At 37.0% G+C, this 18,355-nt stretch overlaps 1 protein-coding gene across 7 annotated transcripts in view; it reads left to right on the top strand.

The window, feature by feature from the left end:
- The window catches only part of slc20a2 (solute carrier family 20 member 2), a 72,029-nt gene extending 54,452 nt beyond the window's left edge, over window positions 1-17,577 (top strand). For 5 of the 7 annotated variants that reach the window (XM_015340058.2, XM_015340069.2, XM_015340075.2 and 2 more), the window contains 4 exons: window positions 2,908-3,505; window positions 3,769-3,954; window positions 7,657-7,741; window positions 12,665-17,577. In XM_015340058.2, the coding sequence (XP_015195544.1) occupies window positions 2,908-3,505; window positions 3,769-3,954; window positions 7,657-7,741; window positions 12,665-12,829 (1,034 nt within the window). In that variant the 3' untranslated portion in view covers window positions 12,830-17,577. Of the gene's footprint in view, window positions 1-2,907; window positions 3,506-3,768; window positions 3,955-7,656; window positions 7,742-9,666; window positions 9,752-12,664 lie in introns of all 7 variants that reach the window. The other 2 variants (XR_001477705.2, XM_015340062.2) reach the window with 2 other exon arrangements.
- The last annotated feature ends 778 nt before the right edge of the window (window positions 17,578-18,355 follow it).

Raw genomic sequence — 18,355 nt, forward strand, 5'->3', positions numbered from 1 at the left:
TATTGCTATCCGTTGAAAAGCTGCCCATTGCGTGACTTGATTAATTATCTGCAAGGAATAACATCAAAAGCCACAGCAGCTCTATCGCCATTCTGTTAGTAGGCAGGAAAAGTTTGTATGAAGAGAAAGGTTTAGTTGGAAATTGTCAGATTAATTTAGTGCAGGAAGGAAAAGTGACTAAGGAAGAAATAAGAAATGGGCCACAGAAGCCAAATTTCAGAGCACATAGAAAAAAACACAGATGAATAGCTTTGACTGTGATTTAGTGAGGTACTGTATTCTATGCTAGAAGTACCTGTTTTAACCCATTAATAACATATCTGAATAACTGACCATTATTTTTGTGTTTGAGAATTAGAGGTCCACCAGGTACTGAATTTGAAAACACTCAAAAATGTAGACATTTCCCCAGTAATGTTATTAAATCTCTGGAAGCATCTCCTTGTGTTTTTTACAGTAATCAGCTGGGGAAAGCTGTTTGTCCTGCACAGAACAATAATAGTAACCGTAATAATCATGTTCCCCTATTCTACAGCCATAGTTGAAAGTCATTTAGGGGTTCTTGTTAAATGGATTTTTGATTTTCAATAGAGTTATGGTAAGCAAATACTCGGTATTTCATTGCAGATTACAGATTTACAGATTGCAGATTTTTTAATAGCCTTAAGTTAAGTTGCATACCTTGGTGAACAGCACACCATTGCTGTGCACAAAGAAATATTCTAATCTGCTTATGTGGAAGACCTGATTCAAGTAGCAAAAATCCTCAAAACCATTGACAGAGCAAACCCAGTGGATTTCTTCTGAATCTGCAGCAGCGAAACAACCTGAGGGATCTCACATGGAAACTCGTACAGTACTTAGTTTAAGAACAACTTTAAGAGGAACTTTGTTATACAGAGGATCGTGGCATTTCTAAACTAAGCTACCCAGCTTGGTACCAAAACCAATATCCTGGCTTCTTTCAGGAAATGGACTGGATGCAGTCATTGGATCATTTAGCTACTTTCCAACAAATTGGAGAGGTGGGCTGGGTGGCTTTCTCATTTGCAACTCTTCTAATCATAAAGCAACCCTTGTTGACCTTTATCTCGGGAAAATTGAGGAAAAAAATAAAGGCAATTGCCTGGCACAGCTGCAAGACCTTTTCCTACTCCAGCTTTCTGCTATTAGTCATGCTTTAATAGTGCTTTTGAAGCTAAGAGAGTTTTTCTTTTCACAGCAGAATCAGGAAAATTGGTAGGAAGAAAGTGTTATCTTAGGGTTTTTTTTTAATTTGCAAGGCTTTCTATCTTGTAAAATACAATTTGAATGTTTATGCTGCAGGTAAATTTATTAAAGGTCAAAAATTGGAGAAAGGGATATTACCCTTAGCCTGTATTAGCCTAAACCCTGTCTAATTAAGTTTGGAATTATTAATACACGCTTTCTAGATCGACTGTTTCTAAGGTTCGAATCAGTAGATGTTGCAAGATTTGAACATTGGAAGAAAGCAGTGTTTTTCTTTTTTTTTCAGCTTGAATGTGCCTTTTTGTTTCTACTCCTGACCCAAACTGATTAATCTGACAAATGATTTCGACTAAGCAACTAAGATTGCAATTTGACTTCAGCACTGTGAACGAATGAGCAATAAGCAAACGTACAGTATGTCTACCAGACGAGCAGCCTGTCTTATACTGACAACACTACATACTCAAGGGCACCTGGCAAGACCTGCTGTTACACATTGGGCTGGGTAGGACCGGGCCAACATGGCCACTTGTGCACGGCTGTTTGGGAAATTCCAGTCACTGTCCACTAATAACAAGGCACAGGCTTGAATTGACATCACAGGGCTGCACTGGTGCTCTTAGGAGCACCTTTATTTGTTTAGCTACTAGGCAATCCCAGGAACTTTTTGGAGTCAGATTTTTTTTTTTTTAAAGTGAAAACGTTTAGTTTTAGAAAATTGGCTTCAGTTGTAATTTATGATTCATTGTAGCATAGTATATTATGCATTATATACTGTATATAAATGGGTATTTTCTGGAACAGTTTGGTTGAAGTACCTTGAACAAACAAGAACTGTGGCATACTTTGAATCTGTTAGCATGATGCTCCTTCCTACACATCCATAAATACAGATCTGAAGAATTAACTGTTCATTTAAAGTATAGAAAATTTCAGTAAGAAAAATTCTCCAAAAAGAAGGAAAAGCCCTTAAAAAGAGTAGAATGGAGCATAATTAAAAAGACCAGCTTTAGATTTGCAGCTTTAACCTTAAATGATTATACAGACAAGGTATTTGTGTATTACCTAAATAATAAAAAAAACAATCACCTAAGTAGTCTACTGCACTTTTGGTAATGAGTGTTTTAAATAGTCAACAAGCTTTAATGCTATAGGTTGCTCCGAGGATAAAACAGCTCAGTTAAAACCACACAATAAACCAAGTGGACATGTACAGTATGTGCCGTGTGAAAATTGGGTCATATTTGCAAGTCTTAGTCCAATCATTTTTCACATACATTAAGGTTTACATGAAATACTTCGGGGTCTTAACTTTGAAAGCATCAAACAGTTTTTAGAATCATGTGATATTGTTTATTAATATTATTTGCTACCTAAGGATAAAAGAAGTAGTCTGCACCTTCCGTTTCTCTGTGAAACCCAAGTTAGAAAAGCCCTAGACCAGGCCCTTAAAAATTACATACACTGAAACAACCTTTTCTTTTCTTTATAAGAAAGTTTGACGTGTGCTAATTAGACTGTTTTGTACAACACTATGAATCCCAAGACCGAAGGGGAAAGCGGACCTTTGCAGTTTAACGTGTGGTTTATGTAGTTGGCAGCGGATCCCACTCTCAGTGGTGTGGAGGTGGGGAATCTTTACTGATGGTCGCACTGCACCTGTGCTTTACCCTGCAGGCAGGACGCACTCCATGACCAATGGGTGTCTGAAGTCTCCCGTCTCGAATGGCAGCTTCAGTTTTGATGGGCACATGCGCAGCGACGGCCACGTCTACCACACGGTGCACAAGGACTCTGGACTGTACAAGGACCTGCTGCACAAGATCCACCTGGGCCGCATGGACGACGAGCGTGCCGCCCCGCCTGCAGACAACAACTACCGCCTGCTTCGGCGGAACAACAGCTACACCTGCTACACGGCGGCGATCTGCGGCATGCCTGTGCAGCCCGTCTTCCGGTCCTCGGATTCGGCAGCCCCTGAGGACAGCGAGAAGCTGGTGGCCGACAGCGTCTCCTACTCCAAGAAGCGCATGCGCTATGACAGCTACTCCAGCTACTGCAACGCCGTGGCCGAGGCCGAGATCGAAGCCGAGGAGGGCGGTGTGGAGGTGAAGCTGGCCGCCGACACCCTGCAGACGCCTCCTCCCCCGCTGGAGGAGCCGGTGGACGAGGATAAGGAGGAAAAGGACAAGCCCCAGATCTTCCTACTCTTCCACTTTCTGCAGATCCTCACCGCCTGCTTCGGCTCCTTCGCTCATGGAGGGAATGACGTCAGGCAAGTCCCTGTAACCTGTCCACAAACTGAGGAAAAGCCAGGGCTGCGTTCGGGGAAACTTCATATGCAACTGGGGTTTCGCAGTTCGTTGTTTTGTTAAAGTGCTGCCTTGCGCAGGGAATTGTTTAGATCAACTAATACCTTTTGCCATCGTAGCACTTCGGTGAGCTCATGAATTGTTGCATCCACATCCAGATATCAACCACAATCCAATTTATGGAAATGGAAAGATTTTTGACGTAATTATCTCTTTGCTCCCACAGCAATGCAATTGGTCCCCTTGTGGCACTGTGGCTAATTTATGACCAGGGTGGCGTAATGCAGGATGCTGCCACTCCTGTGTGGCTGCTCTTCTATGGAGGTGTTGGCATCTGTGCAGGCCTGTGGGTTTGGGGTCGCAGAGTCATACAGACCATGGGAAAGGACCTGACGCCCATTACACCCTCTAGGTAAGCATGGAATTATAGGGGTTGTGGGACATTTTTCCAGGCTGGGCTTCACATTTTATTAAAATGATTGTGCCTTTCGCTTGGAGTTTGTGTAGTAACAACTCTTCCAGGTTTTGCCCATGAGGGTCGCCTTCATGTGTAAAAGGGGTGTATGAAACTTGAAAATGAATGCAGGCCTGTTAGTGTTGCATATTTACTTTCCTGTATATTTCTCTGGCCTATTTGGTGGCAAAAAATTGCCTTTTTATAGATTTATTTTTTAAACAGTGCCTAAGTAAGATTAAGCCTGGGAAATACTGCTTTTCCTTTCAAGATTTTATCTGCCAAATATTTATATAACCATTTTTTTTTCCTTTAAAAACAGTCCACTGACAGGTATGTACTGTAACTCCTATGAATAACCAATGTTTTCTCCTCCTTCTAAGGTTGGTTTTCTTAGCTAGGAATGATAAGACCACACATTGAAGCACAAAAGGTGAAGGTTCTTGTGTTGCTCCTGCAATATTTTTATTATTTAGGTGGAATAATGCATTTTAATTTGAATACTATGTGTCAGTTATAAAAAAAAAGACTGTATTACAGTACACAGTAAAGTTCAGAAATCAATTGCAGCTGTGAAATGAAAGGTGATTTATTGTTTCAAATGTAATTTTCAAGCTAAAAAAATTGTTGAAGCTCAAGTTGAAACATATGGGTCAGGAGAAAAGTGCTACAGATCTTAAGTCTAGGATTCTGCTGGAAATAGAGCACAATTGACCAAGTGCTACCAGAGTTTGGGGGAGTTTAAAGGGGTACTACAATGATATTTTTGTATTTCTGAATTTGATTATTTCTGTGAATATTCAACATGAATGAGTGTATTTCAAACCACAATGAAAGTAAAATGCATACAGTAATGTGTAAAACTCAAATTCACATCAAAGATGGAGCCAATTCGCATACCGGGAAATCTAATCTATTACATTGTAACCAAACAGACTTGTGTATACATCTTTTAATCCAATAGAAATATTGGTCTCAACTTCTAAATGGTTTTGCCGACAAATACTGCTTACTTGTTACCTCTGCATGCAGATCACGTTGGAACATTGCTGTGGTGAAATGTCTGCTGCTAAACGTATACTTATTCGCTTGTGGATCACATTACATTAGTCATTACATTGACTAGCGAGCAGGAAGCACTATTTTAAGTAAATTCTTGCTAATTCTTGCTCTTGCTTGTGGCAAGACCAGCGGTTTGTGTCAACATGGTGACTTAATACTTTTACAAAGTTCGCGGTTTTGTGCTTAATTTTTGAAAAAATGATTTGGATTACCGTCAATTAATTTGTTGCCGGGATTTACCATCCAGTGTGAGAAATTGGGACTGTAGTTCCCCTTCAAGATGCCGAGGCTGCCCTCTATGAAGCAGTTAGTAAAACATTTATCAGCAAGGTTTTCAGCAGCATCCTGTCTGCACCTGAGGATATTTGGTGAGGATCTTCAGTCCCTTTGCCTGCTTATGTTTGTAGATCCAGAACAGACAAGTTTATGCCATACATGCACAATAATAATAATAATAGCTTACACTTATATAGCGCTTTTCTGGACACTCCACTCAAAGCGCTTTACAGGTAATGGGGACTCCCTTCCACCACCACCAATGTGTAGCATCCACCTGGATGATGCAACGGCAGCCATAGTGTGCCAGAACACTCACCACACATAAGCTATCAGTGGGGAGGAGAGCAAAGTAATGAAGCCAGTTCATAGATGGGGATTATTAGGAGGCCGTGATTGGTAAGGGCCAATGGGAAATTTGGCCAGGCTGCCAGGGTTACACCCCTACTGTTTTCGAGAAATGCCCTGTGATTTTTAATGACCACAGAGAGTCAGGACCTCGGTTTTACGTATCATCCAAAGGACGGCACCTGTTTACAGTATAGTGTCCCTGTCACTATACTGGGGCATTAGGACCCACACAGACCGCAGGGTGAGTGCCACCTGCTGGCCCCACTAACACCTCTTCCAGCAGACACCTGAGTTTTTCCCAGGAGGTCTCCCATCCAGGTACTGACCAGGTTCACACCTGCTTAGCTTCAGTGGGCTGCCAGCTGTGGGCTGCAGGATGATATGGCTGCTGGCATATATAACAATATCAGTTCAGCATAGAATTTGAAGCATTTATATGCCATGAATACCCTTACTGATACTGAAAAAATATTTAAAACTCTTTAAATAATTAATATATATATATAATTTATTCAATGTTTGACTTGCTGGAAATCCATGAGAGTACACCATTTATTTCTACTAATTTATGAGCTACAGCCTGTTATGCTGAAGCACAAAAGTAAAAGTTCTTAGTGTTGCTTCTGTAATTTATTTTTTAATTTGTCAGAATAATGCATCTTAAAATTACAATTACAAGCAAAATATACATTTTATTTATTGGCAAAATATCAAATTATCTATTTTAATAACTTTTTGATCTTTATGCTCTATTTCGATGATAATCAGATTTTGACTGGGACAAACTATTCAATGTTTATAGTAGTGGAGTTCTGTTTATTGTGAATAATGCTGCATTATGGCATCTAATGTCAGCCCCACTCAGGCGAGACTATACAATTATGGAGGTTCTCTGTAAAGTGTCACTGCTGCTGTCTTTCAGCACTCTGGAGTTGAAATGGCACTGTGTGCAGTTCTGCAGACTGATTTTGGCCAGTGGACAAATAACAGCTTTATTTTTTCATACAAAAAGGGAAAATGGGAGACCAGATAGCTCAAAGTCTTTTCCTGCTTTTATTTTAATATAAATGGACAGATTTTGTTTTTTATGTCTGTGTTGATGTCCCATGTTCAAGTCATTCTTGAGAAATGCACATTTAGAGTACTATGACATTATGGCACTCAAGTCACGGCTTGCAGTTTATTCATCTGCATAACATGCCTGTAAGAAACTACAGGCATAAATGATTATGGAACAGTCGGTATAATTCAATGAAAGAGGTTAATGTGTGGGGGACAAATGTGGAAATGTTTGGAACTGTTCTTCATTACAGCCAGAAATAAATAAAAAAATTAAATTAAATACGGATGCTGAAGTAACATTGATCATTTAAACAGCTGTCACTTCTATTATTCAAAATCAGAATTTCTTGTCAATTGAAATACTATTAACCAAAAGAAGCTTCTCAGTTTTATGGTCAATATTGAAGGGTTTTGTTTGTATGTTTTTCCATGACACTAAAGCTAACCATGTGGATACTAAGTATAAAAATGTAGGAGGGATTGACTTTTTTCAGATTTATGGAATAAGCTATTTAAAAAAAAAACTTTTTTTTTTCCTTGGTATGGTCTTGGGAATAGAATCTGCTTTTAATTAAATGGATGCATTTTCTCTGGATGCAGTCATTTTACTTTTGGTAGAACTGTCAAACAAAGATTTGTGAAACTTGGTTGTTTTTTTTTCCCCATGCCTAAGCAAATATTTGTTTGGAATGACTGAGTTAATAATACCAATACACACACACACACTAAGACAAACTGGGTCGTGCACATTTGAACTGTGAAGACATTTTCTTGGTAAAATGGGAGCTGACCACAAAAGCTCTTTGGTGAGGAGCTGCCGATGTTGCATGCTGTTTCTGTGGCTCTGAGAACATCGGCGCAAGAACAAAGGAGTGACTGTGAAGTGTTGTTTCTTTGTGCTCCCCGCAGTGGATTCACTATTGAACTGGCTTCGGCGCTCACTGTAGTGTTCGCCTCCAATATTGGACTTCCTATCAGTACCACACACTGCAAGGTATGCCTGAGCCATGTGACAACAGTCTGGCCTCCTCCAGTCTGGGCTTCTCAGATCAGTCTGCTGTGGGGTGACAGTGTCTGGGGGCAGAGATTGCACCACTTTGAGAATACAGGGCCCTTTTTCATGCATTTGCACATGCTTAGGAACCAACTGTGAAGGAGCAAGACCAAATGATTAGCTTCTAAACATACAAACCTGTGTACATTTCAATATAATAACATTTTAAAGAGGACAATATCCGATGGCAGAGAAAGGTTTTCGACAACGATAAAAATGGAAGCTGCAAGTATCTTTTTGTGATTTTTTTTTTCCCACCAGTGGTTCTCGTAGTTGCTATGCATTTTGAATTAAATGTGATTGTAGCCTTTTGGCAAAGCTGTCAGTCTGAATCAATGTTTTAGTGTTCTGATGCTTCTGCACTGCAACAGGGTAGACTCTGGAGGTGACTTTAATTCATGGTTGTGCACATATTCGTGCACTGCAGATGTGCCAGGAAGCACGCAACAGTGGGTTAAATCTCTGGTGTCTACTGCACCAGAATGAAGCTGGATGAGAATTTGTAGAGCTGGCTTGTTCCTGGAAAGCAACATGAATTGGCTTATATACTTCACGCTTAACTATTTTTAGAAGTTTATAAAATCATTATGCATTATTCACTTCTAATTCATCTTGGCTTCCTGTCCAATATTTATGATTTGTATCTTAACCACCACTAGGAGCCTCGATAACAGTCACACATTTTGTGTATAATATGAACAGCATACATTTATGTGCTTAATAAAACAGGGCAAAGCAGATTTTAATTGTTTTTGATTTTATACAAAAAATTTGTGAAACCAAAAACCTTTTCTAAGCAGTGTGGAAAACCAAATAGCCATTTGCCTATAGTAAATTATTTTATAAATACAAATGTATTGTAAAGCTACAGTAGTTTTGGACTTCAAATCCAAAATAAACATGTTGGGAGGTCAGCTGGCTCATCTTGTATCTTTTTAACTGTTTTTTGCTCTGCGCAGGAGAAGCTCCCTGCAGTGCTTCAAATATCTAAATATGATTATTCAGGAATCCCCCAGGCAGATGAGATGTGAAATATCAACCAGGTTACATGGTCAGGTGCTGTAGATCCTCAAATAAAATCCGTCTCTTGCCTGACGTGTCTGGATGTAGACTAATTGATATTCCTGAGACGAAAGCAGTGGCTTGCAATTTTCAGGCATGTAAAATTAAGTCCTTTTGAGTGAGGTTCAGCATTTTGATAGAGAATGTCAGTGTAATTCTGTATTAAACAAAGGTATAGATGCCCACTGTAGTTAATATACCAGAAGTGCTTGTATTTGTTTCCACAACACAAGCAAAGAATCAAAGAGTAACTGGTTATCTCACTCAATACAGTACATATCCAGTGTAGTTTATTTAAAAAGATTTCTATTCTCATGCTAGCCATGATTTTCATAGGGAGTAGGAGCTCAGACCAGGAGGTACATGTACCAGGAAGAGTGCTAAGCATATGGACCACATGTTTATGAGTCTTGAGACTCAGTTAGCTAGTAGCAAATGGATGAGAAACCGGACAAATGGCCACGTTTCACTCTGTTTTGATATTTTCTAATTGCTGAAAAATTCTGCTCACCAGTCATGCATTTCTTTTTTTTAACTTGCTGCTTCCACTGCCATTGGTTTTGTAGATTTGAGTGATTGTGTTGAAGAAAAAGGTGCATATCTTTGCCCCAGATGGACACTGTCTTAAGGGACTGAGCTGAGCAAGCCAAAAAGGAGCACTGAAACCTATCTTCATACACCTGTATTTCACCAGCCCCTCTCTCCTCTACTCATTGCATGTTGTGGTATATGGGAAACCTTTCCTCTGTCTTACTGTACTAGATTCTCACCATTGTTTTATTCTTTGTTCCATTTCTTCACAGTGGATTTTGCATTGAAGTAATGAGTGCGCTAACTGTACTTGTTGCCTCAAATGTGGGCATCCCAATAAGCTCCACTCACTGCAAGGTATTGGAGTGTGCAGTCATGATGACGATCGAGAGAAACTGTTCAAACAATAATTTAGACAATTTTTAAAAATGAAAGCGCAATTATAGAAGTCTTGCCGACTCATGCATTTTTCCGTGTCATTTTGAAGCAGCTAAGCAGATCACCATTTTAAATGTATGTATAAACAGATAAGTGGAACAACTACTTCCAAAAGATATGGTCAGTATTAATCATGGTAAAAAAATACCATCTCTGTTCAGTCTTCTCCAGTACATCAAAATATGCTACAGAGAAGATTTACTAGTATATATTATTGATTATTGATATATATGCTGGTGCTTGTGAGGGATATGACTGTTTTTGAAAAAAAACAAAAAATATATTTTTGACTAAATTAACTGCTTTTCACCTGTATGCTCTTTCAAATATTTGAAGCAAAAATGAATTACCAAGATAGAAGATAGCTGTTAGATTTTTGTTTTTAATATTTTTACATGTGAACTGCTAAAATAGTCATTTAAAACAATTGCAGCACTTCTGTTTGACTGTTGCTCTGTTAAAACTAGTCATCTATTAGTCATCTGCAAAATGACTACTTTAAGAATGTATATAATATTCAATATCTGGGTTCCAGTTAGTCCTTAGATAACATTAAATGAGCATTTCACAATGTCTTGTCTAGATTCTTTTTTTGACTATACCCATCAGTTTTAAGCTTTTAAAGTGACTGATTCAGTGGAAATCTTGTTTTTATTTTGTGTGCTTACATAAAGTTACTGTACATCATTTTACCGTACTTATTTATACTGAAAACAGGAATGTGCCAAAGCAGAACTTACGAATGTCCTTTTCTATTGCACATTATTTCATGTTTTTTCCAGCACAGTAAAAATACTAGAAAGAAGTTAGATCTGAGCTGCAATTCTAAGTATTTTTAAGGAAAAATGCATAAGTAGCAAACTTCTACCAAAACTACAAATCAAATTATAACAATGTTGACTTTCAATTGTCCGTCTGTCACCATTCATCAAAACTGTGTAATTTTAACATTCCTTGATTCTAATTTCTTTAACAAACCTCTAATTTTCCTATTTTTTGTGCATCATCTGTTTTTTATACTGACCCTATTAACATTTCATTTAACTTTGATAATTTTAGTGTGCTTTCTTGCCTTTATGTTTGTAGTCCAATTCCTTAAAAAGGACCTTCCCCTTGAACATTCAGAGGCTTAGACATCGCAAGCACAGTGAACAGTGCAGGGACAGAACAGCTCCTTATGTGCCCTCCAAATCTACAATTTTTAGTTTAATACACAAATGCCATTCTTTGCAGTGTTACAATCTGTTATGTGATTCTCACTGAATGAGAACTAGAATTCAAACAGCTCAAGAGATTCTTTCAAAAACACCTGCTGATATGAATAATGTCTCTCTCTTGCACAAAAACTATTTTTTGGCCATGCTTTTATCTCACTGTTAAGTAACGGAAAAGGTGTTATGTACTTGTGCAATGATTTATTCAATGTTACAAAAAAACATTCATAAAATTATTTCCAATTTAATTATAATAGAATATCTGGGCTAGGTTTAGACCTGACAGGCTGATGCAGTCATTGAGTGTCTGGGCTTGCAGGTTTTAGAGACCTAATTAGGATCTGAAAAACACACTCGATGTGACTTATTTGCTTAATTTAACTAAGTCATAAAATTCTGTGATAGAATGAAAATCAGAAACAATTGCCGCACAAATAAACTTGGGGCATTTGTCAAGTGATTAGCCCTAAGACATTAGTATGCTATGTATTTTTGACATGATTGGCAAGTGGGCTGTTGTCGCAGTGATAAACTCGCTATCCCTCACCAATTCCACTTCAGATTACAGAACTTCTTAGATACTGTTTTTCATGGAATTGTCCAGTTGTACAGGAAACACCACAGTCAAAAAATTAAATAAGAGCCTGTAGATGTACAAAATAACAAATAACCATTGGCGTTTATGAGAATTTATCAAGCTTAACATAACCGAGGACTATGTTGCATCTATGGATGTTACAATGGGCACTTGTAGTAAACAAACAGTGTGACATTTTAAAGGCAGCTAATTAGCTGGTGTTGTATGACTCTGCACGCTGTCAGTTTTCCAAAATTAGCTCGCCTTTTTTTTACCACCCACTGTGCTTCAAGTTACAGTTCTCGTATAAGGAAAAGTCGTCACCAGCGAGGTTGAATTTCGGCAGGTTCCTGGGCATGCATGCTTGCCCATGTTTCTTGGAAAAGGGTATTACTGTAACACTAGGGAAAACAGCAGAGAACCACACCAGAGAAAGACTTGGGTAAATCATTGCACAAGAGGATCAGACTGTGCCAGGGTCTGTATAGATCAGTCCGCGTCTGGTTCACTTTCATTTTTCTTCATTTCCTTGAGCTGTTGAATAAATCTCTTAATAATAATGAATGTTATCAACATTCATTAGCATTATTTTTACTTGGACATTTCATTTCAGGTGCAATGAAAGTGACCTGTTAATGTTGTCATTTCAGCAAAAACGTTAGGTACTAAAAGCCTTTGAGCTCTGTTCTCTTTGAGAAGAGACAGGTTTCTGTTGTTTAAATACAGTACTGTTAATAGTATACATAAAACATTTTCTATTATAGCAGGAAGGTAGTACAAAATAAGCTTTAGCTTATGTGCTGCTTCTTTATGTTTAGCACTTGGTAGAGAGTTTGCTGTAAACTTAAATGAACTAACTAAGCTTAGAAAGAAAAATCAATCATTACATCCTAGTAATTTGCAAAGAACCACCATTTTACTAACAATCTTAAGATGCGCTACAGATCTGCTTGCTAACGTTTTTTTGTTGTCTGTAAAATGATACTGATTTTGTCTCTTCCATTGTGTTGTTTTTTTTTGTTATTGTGCTAACCCTTCCAGGTGGGTTCAGTGGTGGCTGTGGGCTGGATCCGATCGAAGAAGGCAGTGGACTGGCGTTTATTCAGGAACATCTTCCTGGCATGGTTCGTGACGGTCCCTGTGGCAGGCCTGTTCAGCGCTGCTGTCATGGCTATTTTTGTGTATGGCATTCTGCCATACGTCTGAGCGAGCCCCCCGAAAAAAGAGGAGGCCTCGGAGAGCATCAAACAAGCCAGAGCTCATTCAGTTGGACTAGTAGAAACGGGCTGGGGATCAGAAGCTGTTGTGGAAATGTCCAGAATTCAGTTTTTTTTTAATTTATTCATTTATTTTTCTTCAAGGATATGCAACTAGATAAGAAAGAGGCCCCCCTTTTGTAATCTTCCAAATAGCATCTGCTGTACATAACACTGAGAGTGTACATTTTGTGACATGGTGATATGATGTGCATTTGAAAATGTAATAAAAACTACATTTATATGTATATATAAATATACATATATAGAAATATATCTATACTGACATATTAATGTTTAACACTACCTGAATCACAGTGAATATAAAGCAGATCTTTCCAATGGAATAATCTTGTAGATGGAAAATGTAAATAATGTATAATTGAGTGGCATTTTTGTACTAAGGTTTGCTTTAAGAAACTCAAGTGTAATTGAGCAAATGCCATGTCATTGTGGCATATTTATCAGCGAGGTACTGCTTTTTTTTGGGGGGGGGAGTTGTCAGTTTACTATAATATCATTTAATAATTTTCTCATAATTAGAGATAATTGGAAAAAACAAGTTTTTAAGAAAGCTTCCATTACCTTTCCAAATGGACTTCATATTTTTTTAAAAATGTAATATAATGTAATTTCTACTGTAAATACTTTCTTAGAGTAATTCAATTTTCAAAACTTGGGGCCATTAAGTAATGAATTAGCTGACAAATATCTGTGCCAGTTAGGATTTCACAAAAACCCGGTCCACAGGGAACTACTGAGCAAGCATCACATTGGGGGAAAAAGTCATTTTTTTAGAGACCAGAAAAAAGGTTTCCCACATGGAAACTTATTATACCATCAGTGGTGTTCAGTGGTGCAAAAAACCTCTCTCAGTGTGCCATATTGCATTATACACAGGGACTCTTTGTGCAGATTTGGATTTTAAAGTTTTAACAAAAGAAAAACTATTATAAAGTTTGAAATACGAGTTTTATCAAATTAAAATCTGTATTATTAAACATTTGTGTGCAAGAGAATAAATTTCACTTTTAAATTGTTTGACCCAAGAATGTAACTTAAAGCAGTGTGTGAAATTCAACTTGTACTCTTTGCTCGAGGTCACAAAACATTGAATGATAAATGATACATCAAAGCACAATATTCATAAAAAATATTTTGAAATATATGTCAATAGCACAGCAACCTGGACAAAACTGAACTACTCTAAAGAATATTTAATAAGTTGAATCTCTCATCACATGACCCATAATGTACTGTACTTCAGTGTTACAAGATTAAATTTCTTAATTAAAAATCTTACTTTTAAGTGTATTGTATACAATCCATCCAGTCATTATATTAATTTGGAATGCAATAGATATTTTTCCATCTGATTTTTTTTATATGATATAAACTTGATATGATATACTTCAATATTTTTTATATGGCATTTGACCTTGGAAACAAAACAAGATTTTAGATTTTAGAACAAGAGTTTGAGTATTAAATGGAGAAATATGGATAGCAAATTGTTTTAATGTACATTTCAAGTGGAGAGGTATAGTAATCATCAGTTGGCATAGATGATTTAAGTTTAAACTGATCTGACTTTGCTAAGCAAATTATACTAAAACTAATTAAGTCATTTTGGTCAGAACAACCCAGTGTCCCGAGTTTCCAGTATGCAACAGATGCACTTTGAAATGTGTTTTTTTTTTCTGCCGACTTGCCCTGAAATGGCCCTTAGCAAATTTCACATGGCACATCGTTTGAGAAAAATCCATTTTACCAAAGATTCAGAGGAATAGGAAGAAAATACTATTTTCAATGTAAAAAATGAAATCTGTTAAGAGTAGCTTGTCATTTTACTTTTTCTGGACACTGGACATTCCTCTGAGCTCCCACACGGAAATTACACTGTCTACACACCACTATCAGCCTTCATTCACAAAGAATATGGGATAGTTTTTTATTCCTGTCAAGGACTCCTCTCAAAGAATATTAAAAAATAGTTGTCATAATAATATTTATTAAGCGAACAGGGTTGATTTGGTAAAAGGTTATCTATTTTTCACTTGGTGCTAGATGTAATGTATTCATCCCTTGTAGATATTTCCCTGTGATGTTTCAACTTATCTGTGTTGTGTGTTTCTTCGTGTTGATATGTAACTATGCAGAAAACGTGATTTGCCACTCGTCTCTTGTACTAAATCAACGTAAGATTTTCTCACTGAAAAGTAAACACTACCTGCAGTAAAAGTGCACACTGGATTTATTTGTTCCACAAATCAAATACTGTACATGTATATCTCCTTACCTGCATCTAACTGCTTACGGGCTTGTATGTAGCTTTTGCGGCTATTCCTGTAGAGAAGTCATCCCAAAAACAAAGTACAAAATTTTAGTAGACGCACAACAGCATATATTTGAGTATTGAACCTTATGTGACAGTCAGCTGAGATTTACCTCATTTCCAGAAAGATATTCAATTTTTTCTTACCACATTCAGGAATTACATGTGTGCACACCAGTTTTCTGTAGGGATTTTTCCAAGTTTCTACTACACAGTTTGTCTCCTCAGTTTACATAGCATCAGTTTAAGTACTATTGCATCCAATGTCAGAACAAAAAGTGTTACAACGCTCCAAACTCAAATTCTCATTGAGTTCACAGAATTAGTATTGCAGTATAATGAATGTAAGTGAACCAATGATCTGAAAAGGGAGGTGAATGTTCAGTATGAAAAAAGTACATCTAGTGCGCAGACCTTAAGAAGTTACAGTAAATGTGTAGTGTCATAATTTTGGTATGTAAACACTACAATTAGATGTGAGGATTGAGTGATGTCAGTCAGGCATTAAAGGTTATATACTGTATGTACAGTATATACTTAAATTATTTCCCCTGATTGTTTTTTCTATTGCTGCAATATTGGTCTTTGCAGTTGGATGTACTAAAGTATGTATTTTCAATGTCTTTAATTTTCATGACTTCTCATTCAGAAAAGGACCCAGAAATAGGAAGGTGGCTGAGCTATACAACTACATTGAAAAGAGCAATTTAATATCTTAATATCATAATCATAGCTTAAGACTTCAAATGTATGTAATGTGAAAATCTTAACATGATCAATTTGTGTGCATTAGTGCACATTTACTTTTCCATTTTGTTTCATATTGCATAGATACAATAGTTTTGTACTTACTGTGTAATGGTATAACACAACAGAACAACAGACTAATTAATCCAATGAAAGAAAATTTTGTGAACCTTGAAATATGATTAAATAACATGAAGTGTCTAGAAAGAGTAAAACTATTATTTTTTTTATTTGAATAGTGGTGTTTTTTTTCCCGATAAGACACCACTGCATAGTTTAGCACAAGGTTACGGATGTGATTTTAAATGAGTTCCATCTGACTATATTTTTATACCATATCTAAGTTAACCTTTTTTGTTGGATAAATTACCTCCAATGCTCTGTACAGAATAATGCTCGTAATAGTTAAGGAAGCTTTTCCTTAGATATAGTTTCATCAGATTTCAGGAAAGCTCCCTGAAACTTTTATAAAGAGCATGTTTTTTTCTGTCCTGGCTGTTGATGGTTGATGATAGGTTTGAGTTTTTTTTTTCATTTTTATTTTTTATTATATATAAAGTGCTTTGTAATTTTGTTTCCCACTCGCAGCAGTGAGAGCAAGCCTTTTATCACTTTCACATTAAGAGCTGTCCAGTTTGAAAATGCTTGAATCTAGTTACAGAAACATAGTGGTGCTAAAGGTCGCCACCTAGTGGATGGCACTATGGATTATTAGCAGTTGTATTGGTTATTCACAGGGTTTTCATTATTACCAGTACTGTTTCTTTGGCTATCCCTATCTAATTACTGTAAGGGATTAAGAAGAAAGAAAATGCAGAATCATTAAATATAATGCACAGTGTTCAAAAGAGGTGTGTGATTCATAACTCATCTGTAAAAATGATCAATGTCAATATACTACTTGAGTTATTGTAAATTGTCAGAATAATTCTTCTTTGCAGGTTGGCAAAGGAAGACAGCCAGTATTGTGCGTGCAACACAAGTGGAAAAAGTACAGGAAAAACGCCTCTTGTAACACAAAGAGTTACAAAACTCTTTACAAAAGCAGGTGTCCAGAATTTTTTTTTAGCTGTAGCTTTGTAAAAGGAGCTGGCTTTTGATAATCTAATGTACTGAAAGGGCATAACACAATGCCCCAGAAATTTACTAAATCCAGCTGGAGTCGGAATATGACGCATGGTTCAAGCTCTGTATCATACTCGCATGACTCAGTTAGCCATCATCCACAGAAGTGGTGCCAGAAGGAATCGGCTCTCTCGATGTGAGAGATCTGAGTGTTTCCACTTGTCAAACTATAACTTTAAAAACTATGAGTGAAGAGTCTCAGCAGTAAGACAAGAAGGTGCCAGTTTCTTTAGAGTTGTTATCATCGTCGGGGGTTGATTACAAACTTGAGTACTTTGGCTGTAGAGCATGTTTTTAATGTTTTTCTTATCAATATGGTGGCTTTTTGTTGACTGTCTTAGGGCACCTCTAACCTAGCCGGTTGTTTCACTTTGTTCTGTGCTGTATTTTTACTGCAGTTGTTTGGAACATGTTTTTGCTATAAAGTCTTTCCAACCTGGGCTGTCTTTCAGTTTCCCTGTCATCAACTGATTAAATAATGCTACTAGTAACTGGATGTAGACCTAATCTTTTGTTTGTTTTTAATATTCTGTACTGTGTCATATCCTGTATTTTTTCTTTATATTTTAGCACAAACATTCAGCATTTAAAATTAAATTATGGGAATTAAAATTACAAAGAATAAAAAATGTGTTTGTCTTTTGTTTCTGTAAACTGATTCACACAATACTCCCAGTGTCCTATCAAAGTCTACTTTAGTTTAAGGGTGAGAAAATTACAAATATTACAAGGAAACATTTTCAAGTATATAGTTGTAAAGCTCTAACAAATCAGTACTTCATTTTAAATTATACAATTATACAAATCAGGTTTGAAAGTACTAAAAAATAAGAAGTAGAATAACTTTCCACTGCTTTCTAAGCTTCTTAAATCTTTATCTCAGAAGAGCTTTTACTAAGATATTCCTTCAACATAATCAAAACAGTTTACTGATTCCACTGGGGAAATAAATCTAATTAAAATGTAGACAAAAAGAGCATCGACTTACATAAGAGTAACTCCACACAAGTATGATCTGAGTTTCCTAAGGCAATTGTGTCAGTGAGGTAGTTCCAGGTAAAAATTCTGGTGTTTAAAAATAAACCTTTTTCATTTTTTCCCCTCTGTCTCTCATTGTTTCTATTTATGTCACTCAGTAGTATATGAACTTCATCCTCTCAACCTTTGTTCTCCCGCTACTTTACCTTTGCCTACTGCCCTGTCTCTCTCACACCTGAAGAAGGCTCCACGGCCGAAACGTTGTGTTCTCTTTCTTCTTTTTTTCAGCAT

This window comes from Lepisosteus oculatus, chromosome 3 (genome assembly GCF_040954835.1).
Source record: "Lepisosteus oculatus isolate fLepOcu1 chromosome 3, fLepOcu1.hap2, whole genome shotgun sequence".
NCBI lineage: Eukaryota > Metazoa > Chordata > Actinopteri > Semionotiformes > Lepisosteidae > Lepisosteus > Lepisosteus oculatus.